The sequence below is a fragment of the Osmerus mordax genome, chromosome 10 (assembly GCF_038355195.1).
Source record: "Osmerus mordax isolate fOsmMor3 chromosome 10, fOsmMor3.pri, whole genome shotgun sequence".
NCBI classification, from domain to species: domain Eukaryota; kingdom Metazoa; phylum Chordata; class Actinopteri; order Osmeriformes; family Osmeridae; genus Osmerus; species Osmerus mordax.
In genome coordinates, this window is record NC_090059.1 from 15,260,857 (window position 1) to 15,284,671 (window position 23,815).

General features: G+C 47.3%; 1 protein-coding gene across 1 annotated transcript; it reads right to left on the reverse strand.

Annotated features, from left to right (window-relative positions):
- Positions 1-8,569: 8,569 nt before the first annotated feature.
- Positions 8,570-15,342, reverse strand: meox1 (mesenchyme homeobox 1). The gene is made up of 3 exons (XM_067245088.1): positions 14,363-15,342; positions 10,456-10,628; positions 8,570-9,310 (listed from the first exon to the last, which is right to left on the reverse strand). The coding sequence occupies exons 1-3, from the start codon at positions 14,847-14,849 to the stop codon at positions 9,188-9,190; spliced, it is 783 nt and encodes a 260-aa protein (XP_067101189.1). The 5' UTR covers positions 14,850-15,342; the 3' UTR covers positions 8,570-9,187.
- Between the last annotated feature and the right edge of the window lie 8,473 nt (positions 15,343-23,815).

A 23,815-nucleotide genomic window follows, 5' to 3' on the forward strand; every position in this document is an offset into this window, starting at 1 on the left:
AGAGAGAGAGGGAGAGAGAAAAAGAATGAGGAGAGAGACAGAAAGAGAGAGAGATAAGAAATGGACAGAAGAGAGATGGAAGGAGAAGAAGACAGAGAGAAAGAGAAAGTGAAAGAATCCGAAAGAGAGAGAGAGTGAAAGAAAGAAAGAAAGAAAGAGAGGGTGAGCGAGTAGCTCTGGTCTGTGTGGGACAGGAGGGCCCTGACCTCGCCAGACTAAATGAGAACAATCTGGAAGTGCCTGTGTGTGGAAGAACCCAGGGCGAGGGAGAGAAGGAGCGAGGGAGGCAGGGAATTACAGCACTCGTCAAGAAGAGAAGAATTGACAGGAGGAGGAGGAGGGAGGGAGGGGAGGGAGGAGGGGGGAGAAGAAAGACTCTGACACCTGCGGCGGAAGTCCCCAGCATGCAATTCGGGGGTCTGGCTGTGGAACGGCAGGCAGGCTGGGCCCTACGCCGTGGTGCGCTTGCAGAGCTGTGAAGGGCCGCGCTGTAATAACTCAGGGGCCGGGTCTGAAAGGTGATAGCTTGGCAGGAATTGGATTACAGCCAAACACGCCTGAGACTCCTGAATACTGTGAGACTTCCCTTCAGACAGAGGCAAATTTGAGCGTAATCGCTGTAAGAGTAGATTTCCTGTCTTTGGGTTTGTGGAGGGGAGTGGGGGACGAGAATGGAAAAGGGGAAGAGGAGTATGGAGTGATGGGGTTGGTGTTGTTAGGGAGAGAGCTGGCGATGATGAGGTATTTGGGGAAGGTGGTGTTTTTCGGGCCAAGTGTTTGGGAAAGAGAAGAGGGTGTGGGTCCGATTCTGTCAGAGCTTCCTGGAGAGAGGATCATGGGAATAAGAGGCTGTCACACCAGCTGGCCATGTAGCTAGTGTTTCCCCACCTTGCCTGATGATGAGATGTGGACCTAGATAGCCATAATAGACAAATGCTGTGTCTAAATCCTTATGGAAGCCCGGCCCTTATTAGATACCAACACCAGTAGGAATGGTGAATATCGCGTGTATCCTCCAGGATCTCACAGTTGGCATAATTCCTCACTGGTACATGTGGCAGGTTTTTTACTTGCATGAGCTACTTGTGTCAGCCAAGGGCCTGTTGTTCTGTGGCCTCCCCTGGTTGCTTGTCGTTGGTGTAGTACGGTGTTTACAGAGGGGTATGTCAACAGCTCCAGATGGTGTCCGAATCTCAAGCTCCTCTCTGTAGGTGATCTGATGTAAACACCCGAACTAACACAGGCACAAGCCAGAGTTAGGATGAGGGGGATCACATTAAAACGAAACTCACTTCCAATATATTTCTACATAAGCCTAATTACTGTAATGTTCATGATGACATGTAGATCATGTTTTAACTCTGCCTAGCTCTACCTTGCTAGCTCTATCTAAGTATGAAAGAAGTTGGGCTGCTAGTTGGAGGCTTTGTTACGCTAACCTCTCCCCTTCAAATGATCCATGAGTAGGACAGGATGCACAGTAGCATTCTCACTGCACCACTACTGTGTGTGTGTGTGTGTGTGCAGGTCTGTCCCTGGGTGTAAAACGGAAAGGTGCGTCGGTTAATTCCCATCAGCCCCCCCTCCCGCCCTTGCCCCCCCCCCCCCTCCCCCCCTCCCCCCTCCCCCTATGGGAGCTGCTGGGTATTGAGTCACACTCTAGGGCCGTGAGGGTGTGGTTGTGGAGGCTCCCGGTTACACACACACACACAATGACTCCTGCTCGGCCCAACAATGGCCACACACACACATATTGTTATGGTTTGGCCCCCGTGTTTGGCCCCCCCTCGCTGACCCCCTCGGCCCCCCAAACGTGATGGATGGCTTTCCTCACTCTGTATGCCTGGCGTGTGCGACGGCTCTACGGACTCTCGGACAGCCCACCGGGACCTGCCCCCGTCTCCCTACACCCCCCCGTCCCCCCTACAGTAACACCATCAGCAAGTCAGCTCATTAGCCAGCTTTCGGGGGGCCTGGTGGGGGTTGGCCACCCCCCCCCCCCCGTCCTCCTGCACTGTATTGTGTTCCTTCTTGTTTTGTTTTTTCCAGCGCTGGCAGGCGATGATGGATCCTGGTTATTGCTCGCATATATCTCCTTTCAAACAACTGGAAAGGATTGGAATAGCTGGATGTTTTCTGTTACTGTCACGGGGAGAGAAGCCGCAGTCAAAAGCTTCAATTGTACCCAGAGTGCAGTCTGAGGCCCCGTTGGACAGTTTGACTTTAAATGTCTCGTATTTGCCGACATCCGCCGCAACTCCTTTTGAACAACGGACTCGCTAGGGTCCATGTTTATAGCTAAGAAATCCAGCTAGCCAGCTCCCTGGCTTAACCAGGCTAATCCTGTAGGCATTAGGCAGCTTGCTAACAAACACTGGAGCTGGGGTGTTGTGTCTCAGTTGCATAGGTCTGGGGGTGTCACACCAGGCCAGATCACTATCCTGAGGACGTGTGAGGAACGTGCAGCTGGAGAGAGAGACCTAATCCTGGGATCTAACCCAGACTGTACACACACACACACACACTCAAACACACTCACACACACAATCAGCTCATTCTGGGGGTGGGGATGGGGGAGGGCTGGTGGAGGACTGGGGATCTGAAAACAGGTGTTAATTGGAGTCTGGGACGAGGGCAAGGGGTTGTAGACGTGGGTGGGTGTGAAGGGGTGTGACATCACCGCCCGCCGTCCTGCGGCGGGGGCCCGGTGCACTGACAGGTCCTCCATTGTTTTCGGCGGACGGGCCCCCGGGGGTCTCCATGTGTTAGAAATCATCCGCCCACGTGCTGCAGACAGGGGGCCCAGGACGGTGTAACCGTACACTGGACCGGTCTGCGAGGCCAGCGCTGGAGGACGGGACCTGATGAAAGACAGTGCGGGACGGAGAATAACACAGGCCAGGCTCCAGAAATCCCCCCCTGTCACGCCACGGGCTCCAGCCACGGACTCGGGTTCCGTCTCTGGGGGTCTTCTGGGAGTTGGAGTTGCAGAGGAGGATGGATGGAGGGATGGATGGATGGAGGAGGTGGAAAGGATGGATGGATGGGAGGGAGGGCCTGGAACTGGAGGGCTGCTCCGGCTCACAGCCGGGCCTGGCAGAGTTCCAGGATCGGTCGGTTGGTGCAGGTGAGAGCGGTCACTGGAGTCCTCTCACAGCGGGAGAGCAAGCCGGAGAGATGGGGAGCGCAGACGTGAAGGACTGCAGGGCTCTACAGAGCCGGCCCCGCTGTGTGGCGTCGTGTCAGCGTACATTAAAGTAATCTGTGCGATTCAGATGTGAGGGACCACTTTGCCACATTCACATATTGACTCCTCAAGGCAAGTTACGTGAGAGTCCACAGTATGTGGACCTTTTCTGTTACGCCTCTTTTTTCTCTCTCACCCAGGCAGTCAAGCGTGAAACCTGTTTCCCCCTTCTCCAACTTTCCCAGGGTTGAGTTGCCTTGAGTGTACATGAACCCAAAGCACAGCCTCACACCCAACCTAAAACACTCACAAATGTACACATGACCTGGTTCAAGCAGAAACAATACAGCCCTTTGATACACAGAAACTCTACATATTGGTGGCGGTATATCCAAGGCTCCTCTTGGTGACGTTTTTATGACAGCACCTGTATTTGAAAGTTCCTGTCATCTTTCTTTTAAAAGTTTGTATGGAAACCCAAATCCTTGGAATTTACTGGCGGTAGTAAATGTGAGCCTGATGCATACTAACCTGAGATATTTATTGATCACTCGTGCTCCAAACTTCCTTTTTACACCAACACAGTCTCACTGGAATCATCTCCACAGATCTAGCTTAGCATAATGACCAAGACATCTGCACCAACAACACCACTTGATTCAAATTTGTATCAGCAATACTACTACAATGGACGCTACACAGCATGACTCAACAACTATGCTATTTCAATTTCACGGCAAACCATCTCTACCTAAGATGTGTACATAAGATATATAATACTCTGAAGACACCCCCACCACCACCACCCCCAGCACCAGACAGAAGATCAGATCCTCCGCCCGAGACAGCGGGCTCTTTGTTGGACGCAGACGAACGTCTGGCAGCCATGACACCTTTATGACAGCGTAGGCCCCAGTGCACTCTGGGAGCTGTGCTGATGGATGGGTCCTCTGCTCGGTGATGCCATGGCTGCCAACACCATTTCCCAGCATCCCTCAGACCTGGCCTGTTTGGACGGAGGGATCAGCTGTCTGCGGGGGAGAAGACTCAAAGGGCTTTTGTACTGATGAGGGCTACCGCTGCTAACCTCTGCTAGACTAAGTATAGTCTTACCATGAGACAAATACCGCTGTTCCACTGGGAGGAGAGATCACAGCTCTACTGGGAGGGGAGAATTTTTGCTTTCTGGGATGAGGGCAAAAAATCGATACATCTCGGAAGAGCTTAGTCTTTGTTTTACATGGAGATATGGAAATATCCAGTGTGATTTAGATGAGTCCATGTTTTATGCCAGAGTCTTGCTTTTGGTAGTCGATAGCTTGTCTTGTCTGGAGACAAAGCCTTTTTTTACTGGCAGTATGATGCAACATCAATACATGAATATCTGTAATGTATCAATGTTTCACAGTGTTTTGAGAGATGTTATGATTTGGATAAATCATCATGACATCTCTGGCTCCAGTGCCTGGAATATGGTTGTGTTCTTCCGTGTGTCTCTTGAACAAGACCCACCACATTCGTCTTAGCGAGCAGCACGATTAAGTGGTCCTCTGTGTGATGGTGCTTTGAGTCAAACTGCTGGCGGATATCCTGACTCCATGTTGGGTTTGGGAAGAGCAGGTCAGCCCTGCCAGCCAGAGGGAGCAATAGAGAGGGTCCCAAGGCCTAGCACTTCTGGTATCCACTTGGCTAAAGGAACCGTCTGAAGAAGCTTTTGCAGGAAGTGCTGGATAATTTAACGTTGCGCTGCTGGACCTGGGCCCATCTTGACTGATTGTGCAATGGAAATGGAAGATTTATTTGTCCTCAAGGAGCCGCTAATCACGGGAGACGGGAGGATGGAGGGATGAAGAGAGGGAGGAGTGCACCAGTGACTTTCACTGACCACAAGCTGCTGAGCCACAGTCTTTCATACCCCCCGGTACACACGCACACACACACACACGCACACACTCACACGCACACACACTCACACTGTGCATGTTCTCCCATGCACACTCACCCACACACACATTTTCTTTCCCTCTCGTTCTCCCTTTCTCTCATTTCTCTCTTTCCCTCTCTCTCTCTCTCTCTCTCTCTCTCTCTCTCTCTCTCTCTCTCTCTCTCTCTCTCTCTCTCTCTCTCTCTCTCTCTCTCCCTCTCTCTGAAACACACACACACACTCCTTTCCTTGTCTCCCTCCTTCAGCACAACTGCTGTCTTGGGAGGATGTGCGGAGGACATCGCAGATTTCCTCCTCCCTCTCCCCCGTACCGCGCTCTCTCCGCCTCGCATGTGTGAGCAGACGGAGAGAGGGAGCAGGGAGCTGAAGAAAGAAAAAAAGAAAAAGAAGAAGGACTGGATTTGCAGGTGGCCTAAAATAACAATGAAGATGAAAAGAAAGAGAGGATGTATCTCTGTCTCTCAGCCCCTGTGCAAGGAACTGAGAGGGGGAGGGGGGGGGGTGCAGGAGGGAACGAGGGAGGTCTGTCTTGTTACATTAGGTCTCTCCTGGGTCTATTTCTCCTGACGAAACCCAGTGTACTCTTGTCTTTTACTTGGCAGTCTGGAGCTAGGTGAGACACGTCTGGGTTCCATCTGCACGTTGTGGTAAAAACTGAGGAGGCCAACAACAGACTGAATGAAAATAGGAATTACGGCATATTAAAATGACGGGTTACCTTTGGTTCATTTATAGCAGGCACACCGAACGGCCCCAGGTAGAATGTGGAGAGTGTGTCAATGAGTGTGTCACAAGTTCTCTGAGGTGATAGTAGGAGAAAATGTTCCTCAAGAACAGCATTGATAAAATAAAATAAATCTTGAATGTTTTTGTTTAATGATTAGTGTAAAAAAAAAAATATCTGAAGAGATGAAATGTATTTTTTAAGAATACAATCCCATCAGCACACACACACACACACACACTCCTGCAATGTCATTTGTGTGTTATCTTAACTCTCACTCACCATATCGGCTGTTTTCTCAGCGGGTCCTTCCGTGCATCCCCGTCAGGGTGCACGAGGGATGTTTGATGTCAGCAGTGATATGTTACCTCAGTAAACAATAACACCATGCAGATGGACCCCAGCAGAGTCAGGCCATGAAGGACACGCTTTCATTTAAATGGCTGCTTCTCAGCGCTGACCTTCACACCTCCGGCTATCCATCAGGCTCCTTTCCTCCCTGAGACTGGTCAGACTTCAGCCTTCAAAATAAAGGTCTGTGACCAACCTGAATTGACTGCAGTATACTAGGAGAGAACACATTTTAAATGCATTCTCTGAAGGCCTCACGCGGAACATTTTTGAAGAACGTATTCATGTGAACATTACAAGAATAGTGAATAGTCTTCTGTTGAAGTGCACCGAATCGTGTGTGTAATGTCTAAGTTTAAGTGAGGAAAAGTACAAAAATGGAAATAATACTGCACTGCAAACTGTCTAGCCACAAATAGCATTAATCCACAAATAACCTGTTTTTAGCATAGCAGTGGTAGTATGGTTGAGATGTATTTACATAAATAGAATATTTGGGTCAGTTTGGCAGGTTAACTCGGTAATCTTTGCTTTCAGATGCAATATCTTTAGTACTTTGAAGGGCCATTTCAGGAATGTCCCTGTTGCGTTTTAGGGTGAAGTCACTAGCTGGCCGTCCAAGCTCTGACAAATGTTTTCTTATGACTGCTGTTATTACGCTTCCCGCAGAAAAAGGTCACATTCACAAAGCACAGTCAGGACTTATTTAAAGAACGTGCTTCCACTAAATCTGCTATCATAATCAGGGCTGGATGGATATTGACGGTCCTGCCAGTCTTTATTTTGAGAAACCGCACTACCTTCTTTAATTCTTTGCCACGGTCAACCAGGATCTGCCAAATATGGAGAACGACTACATTCAGAGCTCAGTCGCGTGAAGTTTTGTTGCTCGTTCTTGTGCTATTCCCTGGAGAAAGGGAATCTATGTTAAATCAATAAAACGTAACAAGATGTACAAGATTAGTTAGAGGGAAAGAAAATATGTTTTTACTCTGTGGAAGGGCTTTTTTTAGGTAATAGTTCATCGTGATAAATTGAAAGAGATACCAACAATTTGGACCAACTGCAGTGTTTTGGCAAGCCTAAACACAATACCATCCAATTAAATCTAATACATAAATTTGACCATCCCTCTACCTTTTAAAGAAACCTCAGTGGTGAAAGAACAACATTCCAAGTTCATTGGTTTACACTGGTGATATTAATACTATCATTACAATTGGACATGGTTTATTTTGACTGCTATTACCACTAATACAATAATAGTGCCTAATAGGGGTGGCTGGATGAGGAGTTAGGGATGAGGGGATCGTCTCGTAACGCGCAGCTGCAGGGAACTAGGGGGGGGGGGGGGTCAGCTGTACAGTAACACTTGACCCCTCCAGTGGGTGTGTGGAACTCCCCCCCCCCCTCCCCCCCCGGAGGCCGTACAGAGAGGCCAGTAACCTCCAAAGTCTTTGTTTGGCCGTGCGCACCGAGCATAGGCCCACCATTGTGCGTCCCCGGACTCCTATGCTTTACCTCTTGTTTTCTTTGGGAAGCAGGAAATTGGATGACTGGCTACCTGCTACAACAACATCCTGTACTTGAGAAGCCGTCTTTTCACCCATACCCACCTATTATTTCCCCTTTCCATCATACACAAGTGGTCAGCCAGCAGACTTCTGGTCCTGGGGGCCCCTAGCGTGGGCTTGTCTGAGTTCCACTCCAGTTGAGATCAAATTGGCCCCTTCCAGATGCTTCCGTTGAAAATAGTTTGGGGGCCAAACAGGGCTTAGAAGCCAGGCCCCACCTTGTCAGGTTAATAGCCCTTTGTGAGCTGATTGGAACGACAGCGATGGTGTCCATGGTGACTGTGACTCATACACCGCATACTCACGTCCACTTATGCCCATGTCATTGCATGTCAGGTCAATTTGGCTCAATCATAAAGATCTGCCTGCAGAGCTTTTAAACCGGACCTCTCGCCAGAATGACAGCATCCTCTGGGATTATCCTCCTAGGCCTGGATCTGTGTGGGCGTGAATTAGGTTAATCAGATCTCCATTTAGGGATATCCCTCTCCACCTGAGGTATTAATGAAGATAATGAGGCAAGTTACATACTCGAGGAACCTCTGTTTTTCTTTCAATCATTCTCTCTCCCTTTTGCTCTTTTTTCTTTCTGTCGCTTTCTCTGTCACTCCCACACACACACAGATACACATTCACACAGTCTCTTACACACACACACGCACACGCACACACACACACACAGATAGTAAGAGACATCCGTGCAACCCACGAATAAAGCATCACAAACTGTCAATTCATAACTCTAAATAACATGGAAGAAATAATCACAGTATTGTTCTAATTTTTACAACAGATTTATTCTTTTGCAGATTCCAAGAAGCAACATCTGTGTATTATCAATACCATTCAAACATAGAAAAGAAAAGTACAAAAAAAGTTGTTTGACAGGAAAAGTATATTCAAGGAAAACCTGACAGCGCAACCTTGAAAAAAATCTGATCTCGAGGCACTTATGGTTTGGCAATACTGAAACGGTTTGAATTTTTGCAGGTGGTTTTAGTCAAGCGTCAAAGGCCATGATTACTATATGCCATCTGCGAAGATGTTCTCAAACACAATAAAATCACAAACCTGACATGTTATCACAAAAATAAAAGCTGTCCCTACTCTCTGCCCTCAAACATTTTGATTTCAGGATTGTTTTCACTCCTCTACAACTCAGTCTAACATCCTGCAATTGAATTTACACAAAATACTTTGAATGTAAAACACATTAACTTTTGACTGACTGGCCACTTCAGTATTTACAATAAGAGACACAAAGAGATTCGTCCAGAGGTGACTGGGGGGGGGGGGGACTGGGGAAGAGTCCTTTAGAAATGCTCTGTTCCTGTTGGCTAACTGCCCAGAGAGGTGAGGGGTTGATGTCCAGTTGAGGTGGGCATGCCTGGGCTCCAGGCTCCGGATCACTCCGAACTGGGCGACGCTGCCGAGTCTATGTCGTCCGTCTCCAGGTCGTTGGGAGAGGCTGGTTGTCCTCCTTTCACTCTCTTCCACTTCATCCTTCTGTTCTGGAACCACACTTTCACCTGGAGGAGGAACAAACAAGTGTTTACCAGTCACAATATATTTTTTTTGGGGGGGGGGGGAGATTTAGCTTGGAATGCATATAACTCGAGTGAGTAAACAGAGAAGCTCAGACATGTCTTGATTGTAAATGAGAACGTTGTAAATGTGATCGTGACAGCTGATAACTGTTACGCTTCACACTAACCAGGGACAGTCTGGTGTGAAATTAGCCACATTATTAGATGTCTGCAACCCTTCAGTACATCAGCGAGGTCACAGGGATCAACAGGGACACTAAGCAGGATGTGCACGCTCACCGTCCTGTATACCGTCATCGCTGCTGGGGTGCTATGGTTAGTTAGCAGGATGAATTCAGTCGTTTAGTATCTCTACACCGGACTTATGACATCATTTCCCCTGAGTCCGCTCCACCACCACACTGCGTCGACTAGCCCCCCGGTTTCTGACCAGGCCATACTTGACCCCCAAATGTCACTCTCGGCGTTCCCCCACGGCAACAAAACAACATCTGTTCCCACACTATTAATAAAGGTCTCTCTTGTCTTCCGATATTGCCTGCTCCCTGGGCCTGACAGGACGGCGTTGTGCCAAGACGTGTAGGACGCATCGGAAAAAAGGTCGCGCTGGGAGCTGCACAGGGACCCCAGAGCCGGGCTGGGACCTGGCGGGCTCTCTGCGGCCAGAGGCCTGGGAATGTCATCTAGGAGTTGGGTCACTAAGGAGCTGAGGCCTCATTAGCAGCGGCTGGGACAGGGACTGGGCCTGGGACTGGGGCTGGGACTGGGGAGGGGGAGGAAGACCTGAAGACCTCTTACAAATGTTAGCTCGCTCTCACAAGGATCTGCCTGCCGCCCACTCTCAAAGACGCAGAGTCGTTTTAAACTGGTTTCGACACTCGTTTTTAGAAGTAAACCCAATCTGCTAATGGTAGAGAGAGCTTCACAGTGGTCAAAGCCATCATAGGGGTATTGATTTAGATATATTCCATCTGCATTATTGTTACTATCACCTGACGAGATGGATCTATTGTATGTGGGCTGCTATTTAAGAAGTAGACAGTAAAAGATTTGTCTAGGATTGTCTGTGTTTGAGCCTGGGTGATGCAGCCTCCAGTCAGACCACGTGGGGAGTGGGGGGTGTTTACCTGTCTCTCTGTGAGATCCAGGTTCACTGCTATCTCGTACCGCCGCAGCCTGGTCAGATAGTTGTGGTGGGTGAACTCTGCCTCCAACTCCCGGAGCTGCTCCTTGGTAAACGCCGTACGCTCCTTCCTCGCTTTGCAGTTCGAGTCGACCTTGAAGCTGGAGTCCTGGATGTCTGGAGAACGGAAAAGGGAGGAGTAGGATAAAGAATGTTAAGTGTTCACAATGAGACTGTTGGTTGGATATCATGATCTCACAATGCAGTGGTCATCAGTGCACTTCACTCTAGTCAGGTGCCCGGTTTCTAAACAGACACAGTTGTGCTATGAATCCGTAAGGAGACAGTCTGTACTCTTTACACACACTTGCAGCTTGGAGATTACGTGCGGAAGGATATTGCCAGCATGTGTTTACATGCAAGTTCACTTAACAAGCAATTCATAACTTTCTTCGTGGCCAATCAGCGACCCAGCATGGGCATTTATTACGTAGACCTCACTGACATTACTGGCCAACAAACCACAACTACAAAGGGGACGTTTTAACCCTGGTCTAACTGAGAAAGACCACCAGTCAGACACAGCCCACCCTGCCCCGTCAGAGCCCTGACAGAGAGAGGGTGGGACCACAGCCCCGGACAGGGGCCACCAGCTCGGCCCACAGAGGGCTTGAGTTAGGGAGGAATGCAGCGGAACATCGTTAAAGCCTCTAACAAAAGAACAAAGACGGGGATGTGTCCGGCTCAAATGCGTGTCTCTGGGACGGCCCTTCTCCCCAGCCTGGACAGCCGTCTCTGGGCTTCGTAACACAACCTGACAGCCCCCTGGTCCTCCAGACTGGATGAAAAGTAGCAAAGCGTTGGCACGATAGCGTAAGATAATTGTGGTGGAATTATGTCCATGCAACACATCGATTTGTCAGTGTCTGTGGACCAAATTTGTTCAGTTATTATTATTCATGGTTTTTACATGGTTATATAAGACAATGTGAAGGATAGTAAAAAAGAAATTGCTCATATTTTCAAGGAAAATAAATGAGAGCTAATTATAATTTCCTTTAACTTAAAATTTTTATTAGATGGTTTGAGTTTGGGTGATAATTGCGCATTGGTAGCGACACGAGATGCTGATGTAATCTCAAGAAAATGGTTCTAATTTGTCAAAGTAAGAGGTTTTTCCTTGTGCTTGCCAGAGTTCCGAGCCAGACTGTGAAATGGACTGCAGAGCCCAGTCCAGATGTGACTGTGTAGCTCCAGACTGGGGTGTGTGTATGTGTGTGTGTGTGTGTGTGTAAGTAGGTAAGTGTGTGCACATGCGTGGGCTTGTGTCCGTCTGTACATGTGTGTGAGCTCGCATTTGTGCACGTAATTATTTGAGTGGGTGTTTCCAGTCTTTATGTAATGTTTTGTGCGTGACCATGCCACAGAGAGAGACCCAGCACCAGTTTACCTGTGGCCTCAACCTCATGTAGAGAACGCCATATTAGCGTCATTAAAGGCCCATTAATGACGGGGTGTTCCGAGAGAGCTGTTCTGCTCCGCTCTGGTGCTGTGTCAGAGATGTGAGAGCAAGGCTGAACACCTGGTAGGACAGATTTAGGAGGCGCACACACTGGTTTTCACTGAACAGACCCCCAATAAATATCCTGCACAGCCAGAGGCTGTAAACTTATGTGGAGCCACTCCCGCCCCCAGCAGGACTCCACAAGACAAACAACATTTGGCATTTAGGCAGAGTGGGCCAAAGCAGTTTGTCTCAATTACCACCGAATTAAGCCAGTTGTAAATGTGTGATTACTTTGAAATGCGAACACAGTTGATACAACGCTTTAAGACACAATTGGTGATTTGGGTGTAAAAGCGCAAACATATCTATTTGTTATGCTATCAATACTGTACAAGCAATATCTGTACAAGTGTGCGGGGATGTTTTTCTGTCACAATAAAATTGAAATTTAGTTGTGTTTTGTTTTATTGTGTTTTTATGATGTTACATTTCTTACTGAACTGGGAAACGAAAGCCAGATGTTGTTAAAATGGAAACAAATGACAGTTTACAGTAGTAATGGTTTAATCAGCTTTTCTTACGTCACCCGAACCCACGTCTTCTAGTATTACATGTCGGTGGATTTATTCCAGAGATAAAGATGAATGTATGTTATAATTCTATTTTTATTTTTTCTTTCACACACATGTAATATTATCCTTACATTAACTGTATGAAAGATGTATATTTATAAATGGATAGCCTAAGCCTAAAAATGCTTGAGTTGAACTGAATGACCTTCTGAGATCTGTACTGTACAGAGCCTGCAGAAAAAAGATTGAGTGAGCCACCATAGAGGCACAACCATACACACCATCCTAGTCTCTCCTCTGAAGGCCCACAGGGCATTTCCCCAAGACTTGCATGTATTTGATAGTCTGATTGGCTTGGTCTACAACCCGAAGCCTGGGCAGTGGTCTCCAGTGTTGCACGTGCTCAGTGGGAGATTCTGTTACGGCCTAACGACAGGAAAATGTCAATGGATAAGAATTTAAAAGTGAGGTTGCAGGCAAGTGATTTTACCAGACGTGGTCTGGCATGTTTTCAGTGCAGTGAAGAAGGGTTACGACAAGGTAACCGAAGGAAAAAGGGGAAAATCTATATTCCCTCCTAAATGAATGTCCTCTGACCTGTGTCTGTCACTCCCAGAAAAAGTTCAGATTCTTCACACTTTTGTCACAATTATTCATCCAACACCAGATTATCATAGAACGAGTAGTGCATCTAGTTTGTAACTGAATCCCCAAAACACTGATGGGGTGATACAATATTTGATGCACATTTTCTTCATTCCAGTACAGGTTTTAGAGCAAAGCTGAAATGTGAATTTGATGCCTGCAACAGATGTGCTCGTAGCCAGGATCATGCTCCTCACTCTTTCAGTAAGCATGAAATTATAGGAGTATTTCAGCAACACGTCTGGATAAATAAAAACATTTCCCAGGGCCATTACACCTCAACTGCTGGCCATTAAAAGTTGGTGTGACTTCTTGGTGTGAGAGAATCAGCACTTCATGGATATCCCTTACAGAAACTTCCTTTCATTTTTTTTTTTTTTTTATTGTGAAGAGAAAGATGAGAACGGAAATTATCTGAGAATGAAAATAAACACAATACTAAATTTGAAAAGAAATCCGGTTGTGATCATACTTAGAGTTATTGAAAGATTAAAACTTGATTTCATGACCTGAAAAAGAGATTTACACTTTGAATATCTACTGGATGTTGCATTTGAATTGTTTGTCTTGACAATGAAACCTTTTGAAATTAAACCTTTTTTTCATGCACAGCTAAAACTAACTTCATGGCATACCACAAATATTTTGTCAACACTATTTCATTTGATTGTGTTCCAGTGATATCCTCAATGTTCCTACAATACAACAATGGTCTATTTTTAAAGGAAACACAGAGGGTATGTGAAGTTTGATGCCACATTCATCTTTTCACCCTCACGTTCAGCCATGAGGACAATGAGAGGATGCAACTGGTACACCCTGTCTCCAACACAGTGTGGTCACCTTTCGCATACCTAGCTAATAAGACTGTTAGTTCAAACTGCTTTTGGTCAGGAAACTTATTGTACCACGGCCAGGTCTAACATAGGCCATAGCACAGTGGGCATAATTAATCCATGGCTGTATTTCACACTGTCTGATTCAGTAGTTAGGGTTTCACTTCACTAAATCGCTATGTGTGAATGTATGAGCAGCTGGTCTATCAAACAAAACATGATCAATCTCAGGCACAGTATTTGCACAGCTGTAAGTAACGGTACGAGTCATTCGCCTCCCTCTTCTGACAGCTAGCGCCACACCCAGCGTTCCCCTGGGCGTCACGTGACACGTCACACACACACACTCACCTGTCGTGTCCCTCTTCCTCTTGGAGCTCTTCTTCTCCGTCTCGGCTGACGACGCCACGCTCTGCGGCGAGTACTCCCCCTCCAGACCCCCGGGCGCTGCCCCTGGCAGCCTGTCGCCCCCCACGCTGTCCATCTCCCCCCCTGCGCCCCCCACAGCCACGGGGCCGGCCGGACAGGCCTCCTGCCCCCTGCCCCGCGCCTCGCAGATGGGGAACTGCCAGTCGGCGTGCTGGAAGCCCCCACCGTGGGGCTCCTGGTAGAGTCTGTCGTCGCGCGGGTAGGCGGCGTGTGGCGCCGGCACAAGGCAGGACGTGGAGAAGTCCGTGTAGGCCAGGAACTCAGGCTTCTGGTGCAGGGAGAAGGAGGCCTGTTGGTAGGGTGTCTGGAGGCCCGCTCCGGGGACCCCCGAGTGAGGGTTCCTTACGCACCCCCAGATTGGGCTGCCGGGGTGGGAGCTGCGCATGCAGCTGCTGGCCGGCTGATCCATGACAGGGGAACACACACTCTCCACACCCGCACACACTGTACAGACTTAGTCACACAGCCCTCGAGTCAAGCTCTTGGTTGAGATGGTGGAGGTTGTCCCTTCAGAGAGCTGTCTGTGCGCGTCGCTGTTGCGGAGGTATCCCCTTCAGAAGACTGGCTTCAGATGCACATCCTCTCCTTGCACATCCACCTCAGGAGTCTGTCTGGGTCTGTCAAGGACTGTCGGCTTTGGATGCCTGTCTCTCCTCAGTCCAACGGGTGAGGAAGGATGACTTCCTGTGGCCGCGTGTCTCCCCGTCTGTGTGTGTGTGTGTGTGTGTTTGTGCTCCAAGGTTGCTCCGCCGCTCCACTGTACACACTTCCCTCACACTCTCTCGCTCTCTCTTTCACACACACGGTGATGTGAGTGGCTTGTGGCTGGTGGGAGGCTCAGCATCTACAACTCCCTGATCTGGGCTGGCTGTTTTCACAGTTCTAAGGCATTCTTGACAACTGATCCCTCCTCCCTTTTAAACGCATAGGTGGGAAAGAGTGGCAAGTTTATGGAGTGTAATGTGAGTCGTTGTGGGAGGAGCTCCCAGGCTAGGCCACATGTTGGTGCCTACCCTACCCTCCGTCCAGCTCTGCCTCATCAACTATTAATCATGGGGGAAATTTTATATGCACATCTAATGGGCTTTCCAGACGCCAGGGCTTTTAAAGGGACATTGTCTGTAAAATATAAAAGCGAACACCCACCCACATGGGGGAATGGGACGGCCTTATTTCAGGGTCCTTAGCGGTTTTTGACACACAATTTAGCCTGACACTCTTTGGAGGAAAGTTAACCTTCACCTTTTCTCTCCACACTCCTCGTCCGAGTCTGTCTTTTCCAATTTACCGGCGTTTCTCTCAGTGTTGAGGAGTGGTGTTTTATGTTTTTAACCAAAGTGTACACGCCCAAATCCACCTGGCAGGACTCTACTTAGCGTCTGAGTGATAAGAGGGCTGGATTTGGTATCAACTCTCACATCCCCAGAGATTTGTCTTTTTTTTTTATGAGACGCAATATCGAATTTTAGGGCTGTATTTTTACTTTTTTTCTCACCAGAGAGTTAAGCGTGTGAGCTGTGGTGGTATTATGGTTTGTTTTTATGACATAATAATTTTAAATAATAATAGTGAGGAGAAAGCCAAGTGTGTTGGGTTTTGCCTGTAATTATATTTAGTTCAGTTTCATCAAATACAGCTCCAATCAAAATATTTCAATATATATTTTATGAACAAAGACATCACTGACCACATTAAGTCATAAGCTGTCTAGTATTAACTTGTTTGTGTCTCTTTGCCCCATAATCCATTAGAGATACTCTGAATTCAAATCCAAAATACCACTCAGAAACCATGATTATTACATTTTTGTGTCAATTTCATTTCACTCCTCGATCCGTGGATATCACACAGCCACTCTCAATAAAAGTGTTCAGACTTTCCTCTGTGATGAGGACTTTATTCTTCCTCTGTCCTAACAACATCTGTGTGTATATGTGTGTGTCTGCATGTGTGTGCGTGTGTGTGTGTGTGTGGGGGGGGGGCCTCACCTCCGCCTGCAGTTCCTCCCCACTGCCCAGGTTGCCCCAGTAGGAGCGTGAAGTGTTTGGGGTCACACACCAACCCTTTCCATCGACCCAGCAAATAGCTGAGCCATGAAGCATCCCTTTTTTTACTGGCAATCTGGGTCTGCTCTCACCACAGGGCACAGGGGTTACACAGCATTTGTGCCCAGACTGTGAGCCATCTGTGTGTCAGTGTAAATGAGTGTGCGTGTGTGTGTGTGTGTGCACGTGTGGGGGAGAGGAGCATTCTAAAACTCCTAAGTATAGAGTTGTAAGCAATCAGAGCTTTAGAATGGTTTATGGAATGGTTGTTTTGGAGTCCAAAACAATTGATTTGTAACCTATAGTGAAATTGAACATAAATGTACAGGGGCAGTCCAAAAAAGGGCAAACGCTTCTCCTTTTGTGTGTGTGTGTGTGAATTCCAGAAGTCCGTGCATGAATGAGTTGCGTGTGAGTCAGAGCTAGAGGTCCATCCTCAAACCTGTTTCTGTCAGTCCACAGCCCCAAGTCTGGGGAGGGGGGGGGGGGGGGTCTGTGTTTTCATCTGATCCATCTTCATGACACCGGCAGGATTAGGGCCTCCATCAGTCTCCGCTGTATGACAGGATGACCCATACTGACCTGTGGTGACCCAGCGGGCGCCCTAGGCTGTGGGAGCCAGTATCCGACCCCTGCTACTGTTCCGCTGGGTGGAGGGAGGTGGAGGAGGGTGGGGCAGATAAACAGCTTAGGCTACTGTATGTACTCACCAGTAGCTAGCACCCAGCGTCAAATACAAGGTAAACGTGAACCGTTATGAACTCAGCCAGGGAGAAAAGCATTTTTTACGAGCCCCCTCATTTTATGTCTGGTGGGTATTTCTATAGAATGTGCACGATTAAGAAATGTGGGGTGTACGTTTGTGGGATTACCTTTTTCCTTTCGGTGCGTGGGAGTTTGTTTCGACGTGTGTGGAGAGCCCTTTGGTGTGTCAGCCCAGTGAGCTCAGTGTTGGCTCAGCCCCTGTGGGACGTGAGTTCGAGTGAATGGAACGTTTTAACCGTAGTGAAGTCACCTCGTATAAGATCACCATTATGATTGGTGGCTTCCCTGCTGGGTTGGCATTGCTGGCGTGTATCTTCTGGTGCCCTGTGTTGAATGTGAGAGCTGTCGAGGAAACATGCATGGAGACATCTTGGCCTCCGGGACAGCGTCGCAGGACGTTTCAACGTGTAACATGATTAGGATGACTGATGTGTCTGCATCACTGAACGACCTCCACTTTCATGACCGGCTGATTCTAACTCCACTTCTCAACATGCGTGAGCCATCTTAATTGCTTCTGAAAGTTGATCGTTTGTGAGAGGTAGAATAGCCAAGTGACACAGGTGCTTCTAATCAAGGTAATTGCGGTAAATCAAAGCAGGTGCTGCATTTCTTTGCTGCTCTGAAACTGCAGATAGAACGTCTTCTAGTTTTGTGTGGTTGTACCCACTTTTTATCCGTTAAATGCCATAAAAAGAATGATTGGTTTCTTGGTCAACTAGCGAGCTTTTATTTATTTTTTTATTATTACAAATGACCTTTTATTGCTGAAATGTTCCACTGCCAGGAGCAGCAGTATACTGCCTTGCCCTAGCTTCCCTCCATTCAGAACCACTGGCTTGCAGTCAAATCCTCCCACATGGAAAAACAACAGAAGAGTGCCCTCTTGTGGTCATCTATGAAACCGCAGAACGCAGGCTAACCCCTTTGCAGTTAACATTTTCAATTAATTTGTACATTTCGTGATGTTGAAATGATCCATGTTAATATAATCAAGACAAAATGTTATCTTTCACAAATTAAGGCTGTTGGGGAGTGACATTTGTTCCTATCTCAAATTAAGGTAAATATTTAGCAGGTTCGACCATGAAGATACTGTAGGTCTCGTGGTGACAGATAAATGCATTTATCTGGTTTTGTTTTAAATGCTGCTATCTATCTCCGGGGGGAGGGGAGCTGTCTTTGTAGGCCTGACATTGTAATCCAAAAATAATTGAAAAGACGAAAATCATAACCTCACATTATTCATATTTTACAGCACATACCAAAGTTGATTCAAATTTCAGGCTCCCATTTTATATTAATGGGGTAACAGTCCGGCCACAGACAGAGGTGCAGTCACTGTTTCAGGAAGAGTCTTCCAGCCTTTTGAGACCATGGCTGTCTGGAGGAAACTAGACCCTGCTCCACTCAGCTGCTTCTGATCACACTGGCTATTTGACAACATGAAATAGTAAATAAATCTCAATAAACGCCAGCACAGATGTCTTTGGACCCCCCTCCCCCCCCCCCCCATTTACGTGGGTGGCGGGGGCGTTGTGGACAGTAGTGTTGCGTGTTCATGGAATACCTTCCTTCCTGTCTGTCTCGTCCTGTTCCAAACAGCACTGGGCAGGACTTCCTGTTTGGGGGGGTGGATGCTTTGAAGAGGCGGACTGAGCATGCTCCCTTGAGGGTTGACAGGATCAGGCCCGAACAGCAAACAGCCCAACAGGGAATGCATCGGCTGAGCCAAACACTTCCTCCGACACCAAACACACACCCTGCCCGAACCCCCCCCCCCCCCCTCCCAAGACACACAGAGGCCTAGCAACCTAGGTCTCAGTGTCCCACAGTACAGGATTTCTTTAGAGGTTATGTACATACATGCTAGGCCACACACACACACACACACACACACACACGTACACAAGTCAGTGAACTGACAGAATATGAACACAGACTCACACACACAGAGCCTTACAGGAATCTTTAAAGGAGGACATGCTATGTTTTTATTCTTTATCCTCCTGCTGGTGATGCTGTGTCAAGGTACAGCTTCCTGTCTGTCCTTCAGTAGACCTTGGTCCCTGTGCCTGAACACGGCCCTAAATCTGCAGCTTGGTGCCGACAGTGAGTTATTCACTGGTATTTTTTTTATTTCTGTTTACAGGAACACGGCCTAGCGCTGTAAGGTCATCTGGTTCAGCTGGAGGAAGGCAGCTACAGTCTATACCATGTGCCTTCGTCTGCAGATTTACGCTGTTATAAATTTCGGGTATTTCCATTTACTCATCACAGCTGTTAGGACTGTGTTTTTTTTTTCTTTCTTTTTCTTCGTTTCGATTCTGCTAAATCACAGTGTGAAACTGCTGTGTGTGATAGAATCTATAATTTCTGCTCTTCATTCTATTTCATATGACAATGCAGCACACCTAAATATTTGTATATTTAGGCCTACACAGCCCTCGCCTCCTCTTCTTTGTATCCTATCTAATATCGTCAATTCTCTCTAGTCACTAATACGTATTTACCAGCATATCATCTGAAGTTATGTAAATTCAACAAGTTGTGCACAACAACAATTTAGGCCTAATTTCATACAAGGGGAAGACAAACAACTAAATGTCTAAATTTAGCCGTCTGACGCCTTTACGAGGCGGGATACTGTACTGAAGTGAGTCAGCCCTCAATCAAAAAAAGGAGAAGGAAGAGGGTATAAAAAAAGGGGAAGGGAGGAAAGGAATTCCAGATGTCAACAGTAAAGTTTGTCCAGCTCCGGTTTGTGGCCACTGGAGCTTTGTGTACCTGTGCTGCTAAAGACATTACGGTGCTCCGCTGGGCTGAGGGACTGAACAACAAAGCCAGGAGAATTCTCGGAAGCCTTTCAATCAAGCGCTCGCTGCCTCTCAGTTCTGATTCGTGCCAGGCTTGTTCCCTCTTCCAGTCCTGTGAACCGCTGCTAATTTGACAAGGAGGAGGCGAGAAGGACGAGGAGTGGGGTGTGTGTGCGTGTGTGTGTGTGTATGCGTGTGGGACGGTGGACGGTGGAAGGTGTGGGAATCTGATTGGAGCCTGAGTCTGTCCTCGGAGCACCGTTTGTTTTTATGTTTACCTCTTTTGATCAGCGCGTTGGTTGTACCGTGCGTGACGAGACCCAAGTTTTCCCATGTTATTCCCAAGGCCCTCGTCCTCCTTCTCTTCCTCCTGTTCTTCTTTCTCCTCCTCACCCTCCTCTTCACAGGACTGGAAGTCCAACCACAGTCTCAACCCTCCTCCAGTTGAGGAAAAAACTGTGCATCACTTTCACTTTGAACGGAGATGAACCAGACCCTGTGGTTGTGTAGAACGTGATGATGGAGCCAGCGTTGATCTCAAGAAGCTGATCCTGCAGGGACCTCTGAGGTTTGCTCAACGAGATGTTTTGCAATCACTGACATAGATACAGACAACCACAAACAAGTCAGAACAACATTTGAAAACATTTTGTTCGTGACTCATACAAACCAGGGAAGACATTACTGCCAAATACCTGTACCTCCAAAACTGGGAACCAGCTAATACACTATCAAAACAGATCGCCAGTGTTGCAGGCCAGCAATATTCTTAGTAGTGAGCAGTGTGTGCTTTCCATTTCATGAAAATGAATAAAGACAAACATTTCTGCATTGCTCTAAGGATTGTATTGTGTAAACAGTTGTAATGTTGGAGGATCAAGTACTATTGGCCTTTGGAAATTAGACAAGACTGCCCTCTACTGGAGAATGGAAGGAATGCATTCTGACATTTACAGTTTGTGGAGGCAGTTGTGTACATGGGGTTAGGGTTCGTTAACCCTAACCCTACATATACTTAATAAAATACTTAATCTGTCTTGTCCTATGTATGCATATTAAAATATACTGTGTAATTAAATTATAATTGAATTGAATTCATTTTAGAAAATACGTTATTGAATGTCGAGCCAGACATCATTATTCTCATTGTCATCCCCACAAACAAACCCAATATCGCAATAAAAGCTGCATTTATAGTCAGACACACTTTCAACTATTAAAATTGTAAATGGTGGAGTTCATATCAGTGATAAAAAGCAAGGCTTGGTAGAGCTTCTCCAGGAAGCTGATGATGATGATGTGTTTGAGGACCATGTCAGGGTCTGTGTTGAACTGACACCGCTCTGTGGATTCTTCCTCCTCGTCATCCTGGTTCAGTTTGTCCTTCACCTTCAGGAGCCCCCTGACCATCTGCTGGGCTATCTGCCTGGACAACAGACTCTGGCAGACAAGGCAAACTGCAGGATGGTCTTGGTTCCTGAGAACTGGTGAGCACAGTCGCGGATGTTGATGCTTAAAACATGACATCGCTCGTTTTCATAAGTTACAGGCTTGTTGGAAAGAAGCCAAAAATGTTATCCTGGCAAATCATTTAAATGTTGTTTACTGTAGTAAACACTATTTCAGTGGTCCATGTGGCACTAAAGGACATGCTTAGTCGATCCTAAGCTTGTCCCTTTCAGGGGAAACGGGTCTATGATTCCGTTTGTCTACGGAAGATGGATAAATTCATTTTAATTGGACTCTTGCATCAGTTTCAGCTGACAGCGGGGTTGACTTCAAGTCATTGAACCACATCATTGTGGAACAAGAATTTATTTTTTGTAGGAGTCCGGGGACATTTGTCCTGTGCTGCGCTGCCGTGAGCTCCCCATGCCAGGTGATTTAAGACTCCTAGTGAAGATGGAGGCGACCGCAGAGAGAACCGAAGCAGCGCTGTGGAGAACAGACTTTAACACTCACAAGAGAGCGTAGGAGTTCTTCTGGAGGCCAGAACAGCATGCGTTGCTAACCTTTGCCAGAACCGAGCTTTGTGGTGACCCTCCCGTAGGTCTCTGGGAGAGATGGAGCTGGCTACACATCAGCAGGACTGGATGGACAACCTGGACCTGCACAGCCAGCTCCGAGGGAGAGAAACACTCAGGGGGGATGTAGTTTGAAATCGCGCAGAGAACGTTTTGTTTCTGTAGTTCTGTACTTTGGTGGACATTCGGTCTCAGCCAATGGCAACATTTTAATGAAGCAGGCTTGTCTGAGGTAACTAGTCTTCCTCTAGTGGTTTGTATTGATAGGCAAATGTGGTCCCAGTCCACTAATTACTTGACAAATTCACTTTCAGAGATAGCCAACTGTTCTTTAGACTGATTAAATTGAATTAATGATCACAAGCTCTAATGCAATGACCAGCCAGTGCATTACAGCCACTCTGCGGTGCTGTGGACTTGTTTTTTAAAGACACACACCAGCACAGTCCTCCAAGCACGTTCACCCTCAGCTAGGACAGGTGAAGTGGTAAAGCAGCTTAACGTGTGCAGTGTTATTTATCACTGCTCAACATGACATGGCAGCTGTTCACACTTTACACCATAACCCTACCGCCAGCACTCAGTTCCATATACCACACATTACATCTGCTGTACAGGTGCCGGGACTCAAAGTGTCTATTATTAACCCGACAAACATACCCCCCCCCGCTTCTCCACTCCCCCGCTCCCAGCAAACCTTGCACCTAGCAACCTTGACTTTGTATCGCTCGACATAAACCATCCAGGTTCATTCGCCAGTGAGAGTGACCATGGCGAGTGCCCCTGACCGTGAGTGAAAGACATTGCCAGGAGCCTCACAGTGACCCGTTTGGGTTCAACACCCCCCCCCCCCAACCCCCCCCCCCAACCGCCCACCCCCCCACCCCCCCATGTGAGGTTGACCTAGATCACACCACCCAAGTGCTGTTTTCACAAGAACATCTGTCTCCAATTCACAGTCAACCATCCATGACCACACAGTCATTATCCATAGACAATGACTGACTTTTCTGCCACACAACATCTTGTTACATCATTTTTATTTATTTAGTTTATGAAAATTAATCAATGTCAGAAAAGGCAAGGCATTTTGCACCATTTCTTGACGTTCATGGGATCATGGGATTCCCCAAGAGGTGCCCAGGTTGGTTTGGACTGTTTGGCTCTTCATTATTGTGCAAGATGACTGTATACAGAGTGTGTTGTAATGTGCTACTTATTGATGGACTCTTGCAATAAACACAAACCGTGCATCAATGGGTTTATTGCGTACTTATATTCACCAGAAGAGGGCGCTATTTGACTATTGTGGTTACCTTCTGCTGGGTAGCATGACCTGTGGTGTGAGGTTCCCCTTGAGTCAACTTCATTCATGTCTTTTGAAACCCATTTGGGTTTAACTTGAACATCCTCCAAAAACCTGCAGAAGCCACGGCACATAGTGACGATAATAACGATTTCACAGTGTGAGAGATCTGCGTGTCAGCTGTTCGCAATTAGTAATATTTTCGGAAACCCCTTGAAATTCAAAGCGATGTGTAATTGCTGTTCCTGCGTCATATAGCCAGAAGACAATTCTGTTCCACTATGCTGTGGGTTCAGGGAGAGACCTGCAAAGCCACAGGCCAGTGATGTGGCCTGGTCAAGCTCTTATGTGTTCCTCTCTCGAGTGTACTTGAATGCTCGTTTGGATGTCTTTTATATTGAACTCAGTCTGTTTCAACA

Excerpts from the sequence above, each read along its gene's own strand:
- meox1 (XM_067245088.1), bottom strand. The coding sequence starts at position 14,849 with ATGGATCAGCCGGCCAGCAGCTGCATGCGCAGCTCCCACCCCGGCAGC. Across the intron at positions 10,629-14,362 it reads GAGGAAGAGGGACACGACAG|ACATCCAGGACTCCAGCTTC; the intron begins GTGAGTGTGTGT and ends TCCGTTCTCCAG. Across the intron at positions 9,311-10,455 it reads TGGATCTCACAGAGAGACAG|GTGAAAGTGTGGTTCCAGAA; the intron begins GTAAACACCCCC and ends TTCCTCCTCCAG.